Source organism: Furipterus horrens, unplaced genomic scaffold (assembly GCF_987537825.1).
Source record: "Furipterus horrens unplaced genomic scaffold, mFurHor1.1.pri manual_scaffold_5, whole genome shotgun sequence".
NCBI lineage: Eukaryota > Metazoa > Chordata > Mammalia > Chiroptera > Furipteridae > Furipterus > Furipterus horrens.
In genome coordinates this window covers 11,146,624-11,165,249 of record NW_028327175.1, presented here as the reverse complement: position 1 = coordinate 11,165,249, position 18,626 = coordinate 11,146,624, and the positions used below count along the sequence as shown (strand labels likewise).

General features: G+C 35.8%; 1 protein-coding gene across 2 annotated transcripts in view; it reads right to left on the bottom strand.

The window, feature by feature from the left end:
• Positions 1-18,626, bottom strand: part of NADK2 (NAD kinase 2, mitochondrial) — a 40,883-nt gene that overhangs the window by 13,228 nt on the left and 9,029 nt on the right. Inside the window, exons 2-9 of one of the 2 annotated variants that reach the window (XM_090278877.1) lie at positions 16,527-16,615; positions 15,211-15,299; positions 13,998-14,079; positions 12,788-12,871; positions 11,397-11,533; positions 6,164-6,242; positions 3,307-3,372; positions 1,899-1,994 (exon numbers count right to left, since the gene is read on the bottom strand). In XM_090278877.1, the coding sequence (XP_090135003.1) occupies positions 1,899-1,994; positions 3,307-3,372; positions 6,164-6,242; positions 11,397-11,533; positions 12,788-12,871; positions 13,998-14,079; positions 15,211-15,299; positions 16,527-16,615 (722 nt within the window). The remainder of the gene's footprint in view (positions 1-1,898; positions 1,995-3,306; positions 3,373-6,163; positions 6,243-11,396; positions 11,534-12,787; positions 12,872-13,997; positions 14,080-15,210; positions 15,300-16,526; positions 16,616-18,626) is intronic. The other variant, XM_090278878.1, reaches the window with a different exon arrangement.

Below are 18,626 nucleotides of genomic sequence, written 5' to 3'. Positions count from 1 at the left end.
ATTGGAACTACTGTAACAACATAATCAATAAAATATACTTAAAAAAATTCACTGTTTCAAATAATTATTAGAAAAGTCATTTTAGAAATGTAGTTCTCACTGATCCTCAGGAAAATAAGATATTAACCAATCTCTTTAAATGACACTCCTCATTTTTTCCAAAGGTTCATTTATTTGATTAAAGACTAGGGTTGTTTTTTTAAAGATGTTAAGTTATTGAGTGCTTATGGATGAAGTGATATGATGTCTGAAAATTATTTCAAAATAATACGGGATAAAAGGAGATACAGGGGAACAGAGGAAACAAGACTGGACATGTGTTGGTAACTACGGAATCTGGCTAATGAGTACACAGGACTCTTGTATATATTTGAAATTTTCTATGATAAATAGCTTTAAAAATGTTGAAAAACAGGAAGTAAAACTCCATTTTAAACTATCCAAACTTAAGATCACAATTTGATAAGCACTATTTGTGAGTATGTAGTCATTTATTCCAAAAAATATCTGCATGAATATGTACTAGGTATTAAGCTATGCACACACAAAAAATTTCAGAAAAAAACCCAAAAACCAACCACTAGAGCCATCCTAAATGCCCAAGTTGCTCAAACGAGCTGGACATTAGCTCATGAGCTAACTAATAAGGTGGGAAGTGCTATGAGGGAAGGAAAGCGCGGGGGAGGACAGAAAGGGATTAATTATGCTTATGAAAGGAACTACCTCTTAGTAAAGTTTTCCTCCAGAGAATGACAGCTGAAGACTGGATTTCTCAGCCAGGAGTGAGAAAGTGGGGTGTGTTCAAGTACCCGATGCAGAAAGAAGCTGCATTGAGCAGAAAACAAAAAGCCCGGAGAACATGGCCTGTGCTGAGAATTGCAAGTAGCCTGCAGTGTGTGCAGTGCGCTGATGGGTTGGGACAGAGCAGTAACAGGCTGGCAAGGTGCCTAAGGTCATTAAAGGACCTTATACAACAGACTAAGTAATCTGAACACAGGAATCAATGAGCATTTTAAAGCACAGACGGGGTAGAACCATATTTTACCTGTGTTGGGAGCATGGATGACAGCCTGCAGAATAGAGGGGGGGGGGGAGAATATTCACTAAAGAGTCAGGGGCCTGGGCCAAAGAAAGAGCAGTAGAAACTGAAAAAGGGGGACAAGGACTTCAGAAATGCCACTGACTGGATTTAGAGACTGGTATGTGGAGAGGGGAGAACATGGAGGAGACTCAGTTCTAAGAGCAAGGTTTGGAGGAAAAACGTTTTTTCTCTAGAGCACGAACTCAGGGTAAACAGTGAAACTATTAAGCAATGCAAGGGACACAGGCAGAAAAACCAAAAATTGTAAACTAAATTTTAAATGCACTAAATTTGAAAAGCTATGACCATTTTATCTGCAAGGTAATCTGAGAACATGATTCTGTATTCAGGGGAGAAGACTGCAGCAAAGAACCCCGGGAGGCACCTGCCGGTGTGCCTGGAAGCACCACCCAGAAAGAGGCGGCAGGGTACACTCTGGTTAGACCGTTAATGGACAAACCTCCAGCACATGCTTTTTTGTATTGTACATTGTTTTCATTTCTTTACTAGTACTTAAAATATTCTTCATTTAAAAATATGTAGTACCAGAAAACATTTCTCATTTTCTTTTTTCTCTTTACACATCTAGTACCTCACTAAATAATGCCCAAGTGACAACCACAACTAGGCTGCAGCTTGTCTAAGAAGTGAAGGCAAGACCGCTAGACCTGGCCCACGAGTGAGACTGAAACTCCGCCAGCCAACAGTGTCCTCCTGGGTATCAGAGGCCTCAGAGATGCTGATATGGCAGAATGAGGAAGTCACACTACTTAAAATATGTCACAGAAGTTGATAAGCAACATCCCAAGCTACTCACCAGGCCTTTGATCCTGTTCCAGTACACAAATTGAGCCCTGAGCTCTTCTGTTTTTCCCATGGACCATCGTCAACTGAAATCTCATAGTAGGAAGCCCTAAGAATTGAGAATATAAAATTGGATTTGCTGAACTTAAGGCTCACATTTAATAAGACAAACACAGTCTTTTTCAGAACTGATGACACCTAAGTAGGTCAGCCTGACTTAGACATACCTTAGTAGGCACACATATCATGATGCTAATTCTAACATTAAGTGAGAAAGTAAAAAAAAAAAAAAAAAAATCTGCATGTCTGCACCCTTCTCTCATCTATATGTTCCTTTCTATCAATACTTTAAAATTTCAAACAAGGGGCTTCTAAATTTTTACCCAGCATTGCTGCTACTGCTTTTATGGACTCCCAACATACATAGAGCCTTATTTCAGAATTCAAAAAGAAAACACCATTCTTTGGAGAGTTTCTTTCTTGGCAGCTAGTCCTCAACATATGTAAGTCTGTATAGAATCCTTCCAGTTACCAAGAGTTTCTGCTAAATTTTTGTTCAGTTTCATACTGTTGTGCTTTTTGAATTGATAGTAAGCTAGCAAGTTCTAAAGAAAAATCTCAACCAGTATGGAACTAGTAAGCAAACCTAGAGATAAAATGAAAACTAATTTCTTTAAGGATTTATATTTCTTAGAGCATTTCACAAAATGCAATCAAATGGGCTTTCTGACACCAGCAAAAATGACATTACTCTCTAATTCCATGAAAGAATAAATGGTTTGCAACTATCCATAGTGCCTTTCAAACATGTAAAAGCCTATTTTGTAAGTTATATCTTAAAATAGTGGTGTCACTAATCACCACTGGGTTATTCTCTGACAAATAAAAAAGTTAAAATAAACCCTTAATAAAATATAGCTTTTCAAAACAATCAATTACGAGAGATACTTGCAAACACTAACACTCAATGGACAATTTAACTCTTATTCTAATCCTTTCAATTTCTCCTGCCAAGCTCTGAATTTGTGTTGGTTTCACATGACACAACTCCTTTTCATTTTTTCTCCAAACTTAGCATTCTTCATAAAAGTAAAAAATAGCAGGCTTAATATTCATATTTCATCTATTTTGTAGCCTTATTATGTCTTCTTAGAAAATTAGGAATTTTAGTCACATTAGGAGCCCGTTCAATGATTGGAATGGCCGCTATTAAGCCAGAATCACATAAAAACGAGGGGTTACAGAAATGAGTGGAGACAAAGAAGCACAGGGAGAGAGCAGGAAAAGTAACAGGTGAGAGATGTTGAGCCCAAAACAATGAGCAAATTTAGTGTCATTCTCTCATGCAGGTTTATCAAGATTAGTCAACTCAGGATTTTTGTCTAAGGGAAATTATTTTTTAAGGCAGCAATAAAACTCACAGTCCCTTTAGAGTGGGTATACTTCTTCTTAAATTGTCCACTGCCACAGCCCAAGAATAAGACATTCTAGGTTAGAACAAATAGGAGAAAAGAAAAAAAAAATGGGCTTTTAAAATGTTCTTAAATCTAAGAACATTATAAATGAGGCAGGAATAATATCGGTGCACTTCCTATTTTCCAAGCAAGGCTCCTCAGTCTGCCGGGCACAATGAAGCCTAATGCAGGGTCTGGAATCAGAAATACTGGCTTTATATGACAGTTCTGATGCTAACTAATGACACGATCCTGGGCAAGGTATTTGGACTCTCCAAACCTCAACTGCAATTGTCTCCCTGGCAAGTACAACCATCTTTCCCCCAGGGTTGCTATGAGCATTAATGTGATAGCACACACAATACAGTGATCCCTCACTTATCGCGGGTGTTACGTTCTAGGCTCCCCCACCCCGTGATAGGTGAAAATCCGTGAAGTAGGAACGTTACATTTATTTTAGTATTTACTATACAGTACCACAAAATCCCACGATATAGCGAAAAATCCACGATAAATAATTAAATATGATACTTTTAAATCCCGCGATCCAGTGAGGCCGCGATAAGTGAACCGCGATAGAAAGAGGGACCATTGTATACACAGTACCTGGCACCCAGCAGGCACCCAGTAAGTGTTCATCATTTCCTTCCTGCCTAAGGCTCTATGTCATAGAATCTTTTTTAAAAAAAGTTCTAATATCTTCAACAGTGAAACCTCTTTCAGTAGATTCTGAAGACAACCCCCTGCTGCCCTTATCACAGTGAAGATATAAGGAGAGGCATCAAAGAGACGAGAACAAGCAGCATCAGGTATTATTGAGAAGAGTAACCAACCAAATTACTACTGCCGCAGAAAATAAAAGCATTCAATCTAAAAACCCCTGCTGGGACTTCACTGAATGCCCAAAGTCAATCAACTTGTCCCAGTTTTCCTCCCTTTATAAGTTATTTAATTTTTTGGTAAGTACAAATTATAAAGCAATGGTAGCAGAAGCTCTCAGAAGTTACAGCCTTCAAAACATACAAACAGAATAATATAAGCCATTAAATGTCTTCCCTAGAGTAAACTCATAAAACATTCCTACCTTTGTTATCTACTTATTTTAATAGACTTTCTCCAACCTCGTTTAAACTTGTTCTCTTCTGTCTTACGTCTTTAGCAATAAAAACTAGATTATATTACTGATTAGTTGCATTTTCTTCCTTCTCTCTTCTATCATTCTATACATTTGTATCCATTATTCATTTCCATATTGCTTCAAACTTGATATACAGAAAAAGAAAAAACTTTATATACAGTATGTCTTACTATGTTAAGATAAACTTATTTTTATACTTAAGTTCTTTAAAGAATATATTATTTCTTTGAAGAATAATTTTATTTTTAATAACTTTTTAAATTATGCATTTTACCACTACCTTCCAAAAAAATAAAGATACCACTATCTTTATCTTATTCATCTTTATATTCCTTGTGGCTCCCATATTACACAGGGATGTACACAATATATTTTTATTGAATAAGTTTAAAATTAAAGTAATCAAAATAATTACAATTACTCAAAAAAATTGTTCAAGTCATCCTGTAGAATCAGGCTTTTTTCTTTTCGGTACTATGTAAGTTAAGTCACTGGCTAAATCATGGATATCTTTTTAAATTAAGACAAATTTTTCTCACCATAATTAAACTTATGAAATGATATGACTTAAACAGAATTTTAGAGTATGTGGAACTCTCCCCAGTAAATTAGAAAATCAACTGCAATGCCTTCAAGAGGCCCCATGGTTCTGGGAGCAGGGCACTGGGCCATGGACTCAATCTAATCCTCAGCCTCTTATTTACTTGGATATACAGAAAGGAGGCAGCAAGTCCTAAAGTTCTACCAAGAGTTACCTGTACATTACATCAGTCACTTTCTAACTCGTAACTAATGTCATTTTATAACTGGTAACAAACACAAAAAAAGTTTTGCAAAAAAAAAAAAATCCTACTGACAATTTAAGCCTACGTTATAGTCAACACCCACAAAACAGACTTCATCCATAAGAAAACATATACTAGTTATTTATACTCTTAATGAAGAACTTTATTAACCTTAAGTTTTTGCTAATAAGTTATGAATCTTAAACTGTCAATGTATTTGCCTTATAATGTCACACTAAGAAGGATGCAACTATCACTTATGTGTGTTGTGTTCCTGCCAAAAATGTTTAGTCTGAATCTAATCATGCAGAGAAAAAAGAAATCACACTGTTCTAAAATAAGGGATGCGTTATTCTGCAAACTAGCTTAGACCATTCAAAATATTGTATCATGAATGACAAAACGGGGCTGCAGCTAAGGACCTTCCTTAATACCAAAGGGCCACGGTGGCCAAATATAATGCGTGATCCCTAACTGGATCCTGGATAAAAACAAGCAAAGAAATCAGCTTTAAGGGACGTTAAGACAATTACGTAAATTTTAATATGATTGTCTATAAAAGTTTTATATCAATGCAAATGTATTCCTAGTAAGTATATCATTCCCTTAAACATGTATGTGATAAATATAAATGCACCTATATGACAAGTTAAAGGTTCTGGGAATTACCTGAATAACTTTGTTTGGCCTAGGTTTTCACAAACTTTTTGGGTCATAGAACCTTCTTTCCTCTTAATATGAATTAACATGAATGAAGGTTTCAGAAATATTTTATTACAAATTCATTTCTATTAGTTATAGTGTTAATTATTCACAAATCTTAGGTTACAGAAATTCAGTAAGTATTTAAGAAATACTAAAGCATTAAGTTCCAAACTCAGGATCGCAGGTGTAAATGTACCTGGATGACAGACTCTCCCCAATGAAGACTTCGTTTAGCGCTCTTACTGGCAAAAGCTGGGGTCCTGACACCTCGGACCCTGCAAGTAATAAAGAAAAAAAAAAACAAGACAGAGCTTAAATTTTAGCAGTGTCAGGATATAAATTTTATAAAACATTAAAATATTCATATTTTTGGTGTAATAGAATCTATACTTTAACATTATTAACATATAAATTAAGTAGTTCTTAAAGTGTTCATAATATAAACCTCAAAGTCTTCTAACTAATTATAGCTGCAATGAAGCCTCTGTCTTGCCAAAATAAACGTTAATTCTTCTTGAAACAATTTTTTGAGAGTAATAAAATAAATTTATCCATCTTATAAGATTCTTGTTGCCACACTTAACTTGGGTTTACTCCGGAAGCTTCAGCAATAGAAATGATAAAGTACTTCCAAAGGAGAGTCGTTTTGGATTTAAGTAGCAAATTGCATGCATGGCTCATGCTGGAGACCAAATCAACTATGTTAAAGATCATATCTGTTTTCTTAAGTAGAAAACCTCCAGAGTGTCTCAGCAATAGCAGCATTTGAGGAACTCTGCCACATCTCCTTTCATGACTCCTAAAAAATGTCACCTTTTCTTTTTTCACTCTATCAGGCCGTATGCACAGCTTAAGCAATCATCCTTGGCGATCACTTAAATATCACTCCATCCCACAAAATCCTCCAAAGGATTCCCACTGCTTTCTGGATAAAACTTGTGATTGTCACCTTCAAATGGTTTCTTTTACTTTTCCTCATCAGTCTCCAACTGGAAATGCCAACTCCATCTTCTGAATGTCACCAACAGCAGACTTGCTGCACCTAAGAATCTCCCACTGGGCAAGGACTGTGGGACAAGTTCCCTTTTCTGTCTCCTCTGCACTTTCTCCAAAGTCAAAGCTTAAAAGTCCATCCAATTGTGGCAGCTAGCTAGCCTCCAAGATAGTTCCCAGTGATTCCTGCCTCCGGGTATTCACATTCTTGTGTAACTCTCCCTCTCAAATCGTACTAGGATTCGTCCGTGTGACTAATGTATGGCAGGAATACATCACTTCAGAGATTTAGTTAAAGAAGACACCCTGGCTTCTGCCTTGGTGGCTCTCTCTCCCTGATCACCTGGTATGCGGAAGCTATTTCATAAGCAGTCCAATGGAGAGGCCAACATGGTGAGGAACAGAGCTACCTACTGACAGCCATGTGATGAGCTGGGATGCAGATCTTAAGTCCCAGTCATTCTTCTGATACTGCTGTCCCAGCTCACAGCTTGCCTGTCACTTATTGAGAGACCCTAAACTTACTAACAAGCTAAATTTGGGGGTAATTTGTTATGCAGCAATAGGTATCTAATACACATTAGACACTTAATGTTACATACTAGCAAAACTTTTCAGCATTGCACCAATACAACCACTGATCTCATCTGACCTGCTAGCCTGATTATTATATTGTTTACATGTCTATTGAACATTAATTACATGTATCTCATTTCTTGACTTATAATTGCCTAAGGAGGACCCAATATCCCTATTCTTCAAATATAACAATTTGGTATTATAATGTCAAGTACCCTTTGAAACCTTGTTATTTGAATGAATTATACAAGTATAATGGGTTAACATTATTAGCTCAATCATATAATACAGTAGAAAGAAGCTGACAGAAAAAGTAGATAAAAATTTGTTGTGCTTAATCAAATTTGATTGCACTTAAAACTGCAAACTTTTGAAACTTAGTTTGGTACTAGTTATACATACATTCTCATACCTGACAGATTTATAATATAAATGTAAAAAGCTAAAATTTATTGTTTATTTTTTACATAAGATAATTACTAATTGAATTTGTTTTACATCTCCACACAGATTTTTCTACAATTGTTCAACTAACAGTAGGTACTCATCAAATATTACTAACTAATAAATCTGAATTTTCACCATCAAACTGTAACCATGTTTTTCTTTATATGGTCATGACTTTACACCCATTTTCCTCATCCTAATTTTCCTTCTCATATTTCATTTTTATCAGTACTTGCTGCATTTCACCTGAAATTCTTTGTCAAAGGAGGAAGAGAATAAGTAAAATCACTTCACGTCTCATTAATCATCTTAATTATCCTTATATATTCTTTCATGCTAATTGAGTTCCAATTACCTAACCACAAACTGTTCTTTTATCATTTCCTTCATCAGGATGTTAAAAAACATGGACTCAATTACCCTTTACTGACCCCAAACCCCTCCTCTGGTAGCCACCATACTGCTGTCTGGGCCTTTGAGTTCCTGTTTGTTTTTCTTCTTTATTCATTTGTTGCTTTCAGTTTTATATCCCACATATGAGTGAAATCACATAGTTAACTTTTTCTGTCTGACTTATTTTGGGGTCAAATATTGGTGATAGAAGATGCTCTGATTCTGGGTTGTGGGCACACAGTGCAATATACAAATCATGTATCATAAAAATATACACTTGAAACCTACATAATTTTATTAACCAATGTCAAAATAAATTTTTTTAAAAAATGGACTCAAGACCAATTAACATTTTTCTATCCAAAACAATAGGTTACAAAATTAATTAAAATTTTTATTTTAAAATATAAAATTGATATACTGTACTAGAGACAGAGGCCGCTACACTGTGCAGTTCTCTCACCTGTCATACTGCTAGACCATGTTTCCAGGTCTACTCACGTTAGGTACATTGGGCACGCTCATGGGCCTAATAACAGCCTATGGAATATGAGCAAAAGTAGTGAAAAGCCTGGCTCCTAAAACTTCGCTTAAGGTTCTCCATGCCTTCACTGTGTTCCTCTACCCATAAGCTACAGAAGATCCAACAGAAGACTTTGAGGCCTTAGGAGATGGTAGGAGCCACTGTTTAGGAGTTGCTTAACACCCGTCGAACAGTGAGATAAGCTGAAATAAAACTTTCATTATGTTAAACCACCGAAATTCTGGGATTGGATATCAAATCCATTCACTTATCCAAATTAACACAATCAGCCTTGAAAATAAGAAAGCTACTGGTCTATGTGATAAAAAAAAAAATTTAAATAATAAATAAACTAACTACATTTCTTTAAAGGTGTACAGGTAATAAGAATGAATTCTTCACTAGCACACAAATACAAGCTAGCTAAGGAGAAATTACACTATACAATGAAAATTTTTGTTTAAAGTTACATCATCCCCTTTTTAAACTGAAAAGTAAAAATATCTTTTTTCCTCTGTAGTCTTTTGTGCTAAATTAGAAAGCTAAATAAGCTTTCGAGCATGATGATCTATTTATAATCTCAAACCTACTCATGTACTCAAAAATCCCAATGGAAGCTTACTAGGAGATGTTTCCTGCCAACTTGAAGAGAATTTAAATAGGAAATATGAGATATACCTTGAAATCTTCCTCAATTTTCTCAGAAAATAAAGCTATCAAAAAAAAAAAAAAAAAAAACAATGTTGAAACTAGTTCCTAGACATGGTAAATATCATAATTGTTAATAATATCAACACTATTAAGAACCACATCAAAAAGAAAATAAAAACTATGAACACTAAAATGACAACAAACTCACAACTATCAACAACTAAATCTAAAAAATAAAAACAAAATCCAACTAAGCAAACCAGAATAGGAACAGAACCATAGATATAAAGATCATTTGGAGGGTTATCAGCTGGGAGGGGGAGGGGAAGAAATGGGGAAATGGTGCAGGGACTAAGAAGCATAATTGGTTGGTACAAAACAGACAGGGGGATGTTAAGAATAATATAGGAAAGGGTGAAGCCAAAGAGCTTATATGCACGAGCCATGGACATGAACTAAGGCGAGTGGGATTGCTGGAGGGAAGAAGGGTACTGGGCAGAGGAGAGCAAAGGGAAAAAAAATTGGAACTACTGTAACAACATAATCAAAATATAGTTTAAAAAGTGAAAAGAAAAAATAAAAAGAACAACATCAATATTAGAAATATAGCAATTTCCAGTACTATTAAAATCTGAAGCTATTCTGATTCCAGATTCTTTATATATTAAAAAAAACCTACTCCAATCACAGTCACAACTACTACCACTCCAGCTTCCTGTCGGCAGACCTGCAGGGGTTTGTTTTATCCCTAACACTCTGACATACCTTGTGTCGGACCTTTTACCACGATTATGCTGAAGAGTTTATGGGCCCTCTCAGTTCAAAGACTGGTGCCTAAGTTTTGAGAAGTTCTCTTGTATATATATTTTTTTAAATTTTGAACATTTTCTCTGTTCTTCTTCTAGAACTACCATAAATCAGATGTGAATACCACCTGGGTATTTACTCAGTTTACATGTAATTTTGTTTGTAAGCATATGCTCATGTTAACTTAAGTTTATAAGCTAAAAAAGGTGAATCCAAAATAAAAGTCTGAGCAGTGAATCTCTGAATACCAATCTACATCTTCCCTGTACGACTGTTGGTAAAAAGAGTCAAATTCTGAATGTCTTCTGAACTTCTTTTGGTGGGGGACAAGATGAAATTTCTATCTAAGATTTTTAAATCTTACTGAATAGTAACTGCAGTCTTTCAAAACCAGTAATAGGAGTTCATATGCATGTAATTCCTTAAAATATTTCTAAAATCAAATAATTTTTCCAGAGAGAGCAAAAACATCTTTAAAACCTGACATGAACCCATGCATTAGGGACATGCTGACCTACAGAGCTGTAAATCACGAAAAGCTCTGAGAAAACAATACAAACATCAAGCACCACGACCAGACAGCAGAGACAGAACGCAGGTATATAAAGGTAGCCTGTCCTGATAAAGTTAGCCAATAAATGAAAAAAATGAATATGTAATTATGATGAAATCTTTCACTCATTACTTTTATTTCTCCTGCTTCTTTTTTCCTTTTTGACATTTCCAAGAGTAAGGCCAAGAATCTTTCCTTAAATATCACCTATCCCTTGGCCATTTTGTAACCCTACCCTCATCGATCAGCTTTCAAACCCATCCCAGGAAACATTTCTTCTGGAAATATGGTATATTTCTTAGTTCAGTGTCTAGTAATAAGTTTTACACCTGCAGGAGTTTGCTGTACACTTCCTTAAGAGCTGTCAATGGCACTAAATTCCCCATGTAAGTTCATTACAAAGTATTACTTTCAGAAATTAGAGATCAAAAGAAATATAAGTTAAATACTGCCCCAAACACATCTAATTCCCAATCCACCTACTTTCATCATAAACTCTTTCAATATCGAAGGCTCTACTATGTTGATTCAAACTTAGCTGCTGCTCATGGAGGTCCACAGGAATGGGGTTTATGCCAGTCCCTTCAAGGTATAACCTGATTCGCTGCCTCCATAACCACCTTAGAAGAGTGAATGAAAAGCAAGTTATGTTAAGACAGAATAAATAAAGAATCGGACATTATAATTTCACCAAATTAAAAATTCATTAAAAAAAAAACTTATCCTAGGAACAAATTATACCAGAGCTACCTAAAAAGCACAGTTCCTGCTTTAAGATAGATTTAGAAGTTTATTTCTCTGTTCAATTATAATGAAAATATCTAATGTATGTGTACAAAATCTCCCAATAATTTGAATTAAAGTCATATTCTTTATCAAATATCCATTAAAGCCAAGATGCTAAGCTAGATATAACTGTGTTTTGTTCATGCAAAAAAAAAAAAGCTTCTGAAATTGAAATAATATTGTGTTAAGGTGGTCAGATTAGATAAAAATTCTTCACCTAAAACCTAAATGGCACTATTGGTAAAAGTAAAAAAGAACGGAGTTTAATTGATTTTAAAACCAAAATCTGATTTATCAAAAAGCCAATGGGACAAATTCTGCCAGACAAGTATACAAAAATATACTCCCACTTGGTAGCTGTAGCCATTTGTAGAGGTGCCAAACTTCTGAAATGACTAGAAGCTAGAATCATTACTAATGAGTTCAGAAGTCAAAACGATATATTACAATTATCCAAATACCCAGAGAAAAAGCATTCTCAAGCTATAAATTCTAGTTCAAGTCAGGGAGTCAAAAGTAGTCTCACTCTACTCTCGCTAATATAATCAGCCAACGCCAACTCCACTCCTCTCTCACCCTTTCTTCTCAGGGTAGTCTGCCCACTGAACAAATTCGGTGAAAGAAATATGGGAAAATCCCACCCCCACTGCTTAAGAAACACTTAATATGTAAGACAGCCATCTACCAAGAATCTCAGCAAGGTTGGAGTAAATCTAACCCTCTGTCATTCTGGATGGGAGAAGATGAGGATAAAAAATATAAAATCTCAGCAGATTCAAAAACTCAGTTTTAGCCAATAGTTTTAACTATCTTTCCACGAAACTGCTAAGAACATGTAACAAGATTAACGAAGTAGAGACATGGCCTTTATCTCACTGAAGGAGAAAAACCTGTCCTTGCGTTTGTCAGGGTTACTCTACACAGTTCAACTGGACTAGAAGAAGATGAGTTAGATGTGGTTGTGGCTCAGCTAACGTATTACCTTTTATGACTATTGTTATAACTATGGACTAAACCAAATCTTATCTAATTCTGTTTAACAGCACTTTAATGGCACACGTTTATTAACAATAATAAGATATTCCTACCTGAACTCACCGCGATAGAACTTCTGTAAGGCTTCCGGGAAGGAATGTGTGTATCGAACAGGAAGACATAAATGACCCTCAGACCTTTATTTTAAAAGGGATTTGAGCGGTGTAAGGGGAAGAAGGAGGAAAAAAACAATTCAAAAATCACATGACATTTAAAAAAATTTCTACTCTATACCTAATTTTTTGCCACAAAATTTTCTATATTTTCAACAACAACAAAAGAGACCAAATATCTATGGCTATGCGTGGCTGGAACTGAATGAGAGTAAACGTCAGTGAAGCTGAGGAAAGGAGGAGAAAGCGATTCTAAAATTTGGTCTCTTCATTAAGTAAATGAAGTCACCAGAAATCAGTGGAGACATAAACAGAAATATAGATGAGAACCATAAAAAGGACAGAAGATGGAACATTATTAACTCATCCGTTTTTAGCAATACCAAAGGTTGCTGACACCTGGGTCAAGGGTCAGGTCTATTCTGTCTCAGGTTCTACTCCCAAACTATCTGGGAAGTCAGATGTGAGGACTTATCTATCCCATATCAAAATTTCCTATCACCAATGCCAGTTAAATATACAGTAGTCCCTCGTTATATTATGATTCACTTATCGTGGCCTCATTGTATCGCGGGATTTTTAAAAATATCATATTTAATTATTTATCGCGGATTTTTCGCTATGTCGCGGGATTTTGCGGTACTGTATACGTATGTTGTTACAGTTACGTAGGTTTAAGAGTGTAGAATAAATGCAAGGTTCCTACTTCGCGGGGGGGGGGGGGGAGGTTGGGGGGAGGGCGCTGGAACGTAATACCCGCAATAAGTGAGGGAATACTGTACATTTCTCATGCCTGAAATAAAAACAAGAGCTATGTCATTAAAAACAACCTCATAGAAGAAAATTCTATCAGAGGTTGAGATCAATTCTATATGCCTAAATGCAGTCACTAAACTGTGTTTGGAAAGTGGTTCCTATGTTCATGATAGCCAGGAGCCACGATGCTCCCAGGGAAACATGCGCCGCAGTAAACTTCATGTAGCAACAGAGCCCAGCAACGACTATGGTACAGATAATTAAGAAGAGCTTCCAAATGTTAAGGTTTACCATAAACAGATACTATGCAAAGCAAATCATAAACGTTTGCATGCATTACACTTAAAAAAGCCAAACAAACAAAAAAAGCAAAACAAAACATGTCTTTCCCTACCGTTCTGGGTCAGTGTTCACTCCAATAACTGGTTTAAGTCTGTCCAACACTTTACTTGCTGCCAGAAGCATTGTGCCATCACCTAAAGGACAGACAACACAGCCAGACTTGTTATAAACTGTGTTTAACATCATTTGCACACTAGTACTTGTGTTTTAATAATCACAGCTCCATCCCGTCCTGCTGACTGCCACAGGCTACTCCACTTCCTCTCTGCCCACTATCCCTTTCATTACCTCTACCGCTCTAATCCAAGATTTCCCAACAATGGCAACATTGACATTTTAGCCCTGGCCAGGTGGCTCAGTTAATTGGAGCATCGTCCCATACACACCAAAAAGGCTGCAGGTTCAATTCCCAGTCAGGGCACATATCTAGGTTGCTGGTTCAATCCCTGGTGGGGACTTGTATGGGAGGCAACTGATTGATGTTTCTCTCGCACATTGATGGTTCTTTCTCTCTCTCTCTCTCTCTCTCTCTCAAATCAATAAACATATCTTTGGGTAGGGTTAAAAAAAAGGATTGGTATTTTAGGCTAAAGAATTCTTTGCCATAGGGGGCTGCCCTGTGCATTGCAGGGTGGTTAGCAGTATCCACGGCCTCTACCCATTACACGCCAGTAGCATCCTTCGGTTGGGAGCCACGGCTCTAACTCTGTCACTTCCACCAGCTAGCCCTCTTTCCTTCTCTCATGACATCAGTCCAGATTTGTAAGTTTTGTAATGGGAATATGTCCCACAAAGTATCCGATTTCAAATTTTCCTCTCCAACAAATGCTGTCAATGTAAAACTATTAAAAAAATATTCACTAACTTAATAATAAAGCACAGGGGAAAAAGTGTATGTATATTGGGGCGAGAGAGGGATGGAATTTATATAACTTCATTAACCTTTTAAACAACTTCAACATTTTTTTAAAAGACTGGCAAAATCTAACCAAAATACAGTTACAACTAATCCTTTGAATCATACCTGAAGTTAAAGGCACATCTTGAATAGACACACAGAAATATATGCCTGGAACCTCACAGAACACCATTCACTTAAAAAGTGGAATGTTATATAAAACATCTTTTTAAACCTGATTCTAAAAATCCAAAACTTTGCCTTCTGAGAGGACTCTGAAGGCTTCATTACAGCTGGACCAAGGGTACCTGGACGTATGGGTACTAGTGAGCATTTCTGTGGCCCCGCATCTTTATAAAGCTATTACCTCCCGCGGCTATGACAGCATCTGCCCATCGAACAGTTTCTTCATCATATTCTCTCCTCTTCACTAGACGAACCTCAATTCCCTCATTCCTGAAATTTAAAAAGAAAAAGTAAAGGGTATATAAAAGTTCTACTAATAACATAAAGGAGTATGTTTTCTAAGAGGCAGATTATTACAAAGGAAATGTAAAATGAATGATATTTTTAATAAACAAATTTATGTTTAGCTTTGCAAGGTATGCTTCAAGTTCTTTTAATTGCAAAAGCCGATTAACTATAAGTCAGGAAGCATATGAATAAACTGAAAGTTAATGACTACCCCAAATCTCTTTAAAAATATCTTTTATAGCTCCTGACAAATGGACAAACACTGATTAGAATTTCATTTCATTTTCTCTACTTCTGATGTTAAAAATTAATACAAAAATGGCCCAGAAGACTAACAACACCTTGAGAAACCATTTTTAAAATTACAAAACTGAACAGCCATTATTTTAAATCCAATATTGAGTGCCAGACACAGAAATAGTTGACTAAAATAATTTCTAATTTGCATGTTCTCACATAAACATATTCACTGACTACACTGAGCCCCAAATTAACTGAAATTTCTATAATAATTTTTAGACACTCAAAGAAAATAATGAACACCCATATAATCCAGTATTCTGTTTAAGAAATAAAACATTACACAGTTGAAGCCTGCTGTGTACAGAAATAAGCCTTTGTAGAAAAAGCATTTCTCAGACAGACCAAATAATAACCCCAAATCTGTAAAATTTTCAGAGTACAATAAAAATTCCCTTAGAAGCACCATATCAGGTCCATTAACCACAACACCATTCTCTGAAAAGTGGTTTTATAATGGCAATCTTTATCAAAAATTTAATGATTGCCCTGGCCAGTGTGGCTCATTTGGTTGGGTATTGTCCCAAACTGAAAGGTCACAGGTTCAATTTGATTCCCAGTCAGAGCACATACGTGGGTTACAGGATCAGTACCCCCCATCCCACCCCTACCCCCAGTTGGGGAGGGGCGGTTGGGGCATGTATGGAAGGCAAGCTCTTTCTCCCTCCCTTCCCCTCTCTTTAAAAAATAAAAAATAGAAAAAAATGAGATGGAGCAAAAGAGGAAAAAGAACAGTGTGGTGATTGCTGGGGGGAGGGGGGTATACGGGGACTAAATGGTGATGGAAAACCAATACAATAGATATTAAATTTTTTTTTAATTTAAAAAATCCAATGATTAGCTGCTAGTCAGGGAAAAATTGGAATTCCTGAATACAAAAGCCCACCCAAACGCCAATCCCATACTTACCGTAAACTATCTAGAATATGCTCTACATTTTTGGTGTGAATATGATGTCGTTCAAGCAGTCCAGTGTAGCTAGAGCCTTTCAATGCAAGCTGCATCAAAATAAAACAAGTTTTGTCTTATCACGTGATATATAGTACATATTATAACATATTTCTTTAAAAAGTCCTACATAAAATAGAATGAGGTTTTTATCTGAAGTCAATTTTAATGCCTATTAATTAAACAAGTTTAAAAGGAACTAGAAAGTCTGACTTCAGAAAAATCACAATTCAGTTTTAATACCGAATACATCATTCAGTTTCTTGAATCAGGTAGTCAACAGGATCTCTTAATTTGCATGTTTTAAAGCTTGAGTTTTTTCTTTATCTTTTAAATGGATTTTTAATATATTGCATATGGCTACTTGCAGAGCAAAGATAAACAAATACTTCAGAAGGCAGTTGACTTTTGTTCCACTTGGACTTGCAGCCCTCTTGTGTTTAGATTTATAAAGTCTATTTGGTATTTACCCTACTCAAGCCAACAAAGGCCTGGTTAGCTCTCAGAATAAGTGACTTTTAGAAATAAAAGACAAGCTCTTTCAAGAATTATCCTTCCCAGTCTATTGGAATGACATTTTATAATGTCACTATTTACCATTAATACTATCCTTTTAAAGTATATTTTCTAAATAGTCCATAAAGTAAAATGTTAGGAGAGAAATTTAGGAATATCCTCAATAAATGTCCATTTAATCATCAAGTAGGAAATAAATCCACTAGAATACATGCTAGAATCCCCTTATACCTGGCCTCTCTGTATGACACAAAATCAGTTTTAAGTACCTGTCTAAAATGCAACCTTAAATATATTTGGTTTTAAATCATTACTCACTGATTATAAAGTAAAACCAATTTTAAATAGAATTTTTAATAATATCTTTTACTTTTTAAAGTGGTCATAAAACAATACAACATGAAAGATGCATATATAAAGAAAATTTTAATTAAATATAATCTATTACCCCAGGATAATTTGTATGAATTATATTTTAACACCTACCTTCCCAACCTTTGGTTTATAAGTACTAAGTTAAGAGTTTCGAAAGAAGAGCTGAGGACCCATGGACTATTTGAAAAATTAGCATATTTTTCGCTCCATAAGATGCACATTTTTCCCCCAAAAAAGTAAGGGGAAATGTCTGTGGGTCTTATGGAGCAAATATTGCATCAGACTGTGATGTGTATTACCTGACCTGGAGTTCCCAGAAAACTAGAAGAGTACTTGAACCTTAAAGTCTCTCCTCATTTGTTAATGACAGTGATGACGGTTCTTAATACTGCTGGTGACTGCTGTTCTCTTTACATGTCGCAGTATTATTCTGTTATATTTTATTAAATATTTTAGTACATCATTTGGTTCAGAATATTTTTTTTTCTTGCTTTCCTCCTCTAAACCTAGGTGCGTCTTATTGTCAGGTGCATCTTATAGTGCAAAAAATACAGTAATACATAGGTGTTAAGTCACAAAGATATACTAGATCAGGCAGCCTATATAACAGCTTGAAGCCCAGATGTAAGTCTCATATTTAGACAGGGCAAACCGATAACAAGAATTTTTTTTTTAAGAAAAGCAGTGACCAAGGTAATAATTAGATAAACTTTCATTTGCTCGTTTAATCAACAAATCAACATGAACCAGGTTTGGAAAACAAGTCTAAGAGTAGAATTTCTGAATATGAATGAACATAGCATTACCATCCAGATTACCATCACTGCCCAACTACAGAGGAACTAAACCTGCACTACCTCCCTCTCAGTGTGTATGGATCACAATGCTTTCTTTCCTTCTCTACTCTCTCCCTGGGGACTCTCTAGCTTAAGGCTTTCCTTCAAATAGATCCCTTTGCTATCTCTAACTCTGGCCTAACTTGAGGATTCCGAAGGAATGCACCCAACTACGTATTTAACATCCTTCTCTGGATATCTAACAGGCATCTCAACCTACCACACTCAATTCATGATTTTCTAACAGATCGGTTACCATGCTATATTGTCACAATAACTACTGTTCATGAGCCCATTTCAAGAGTGAACACTTTACACAGCTAGAAATTGAACT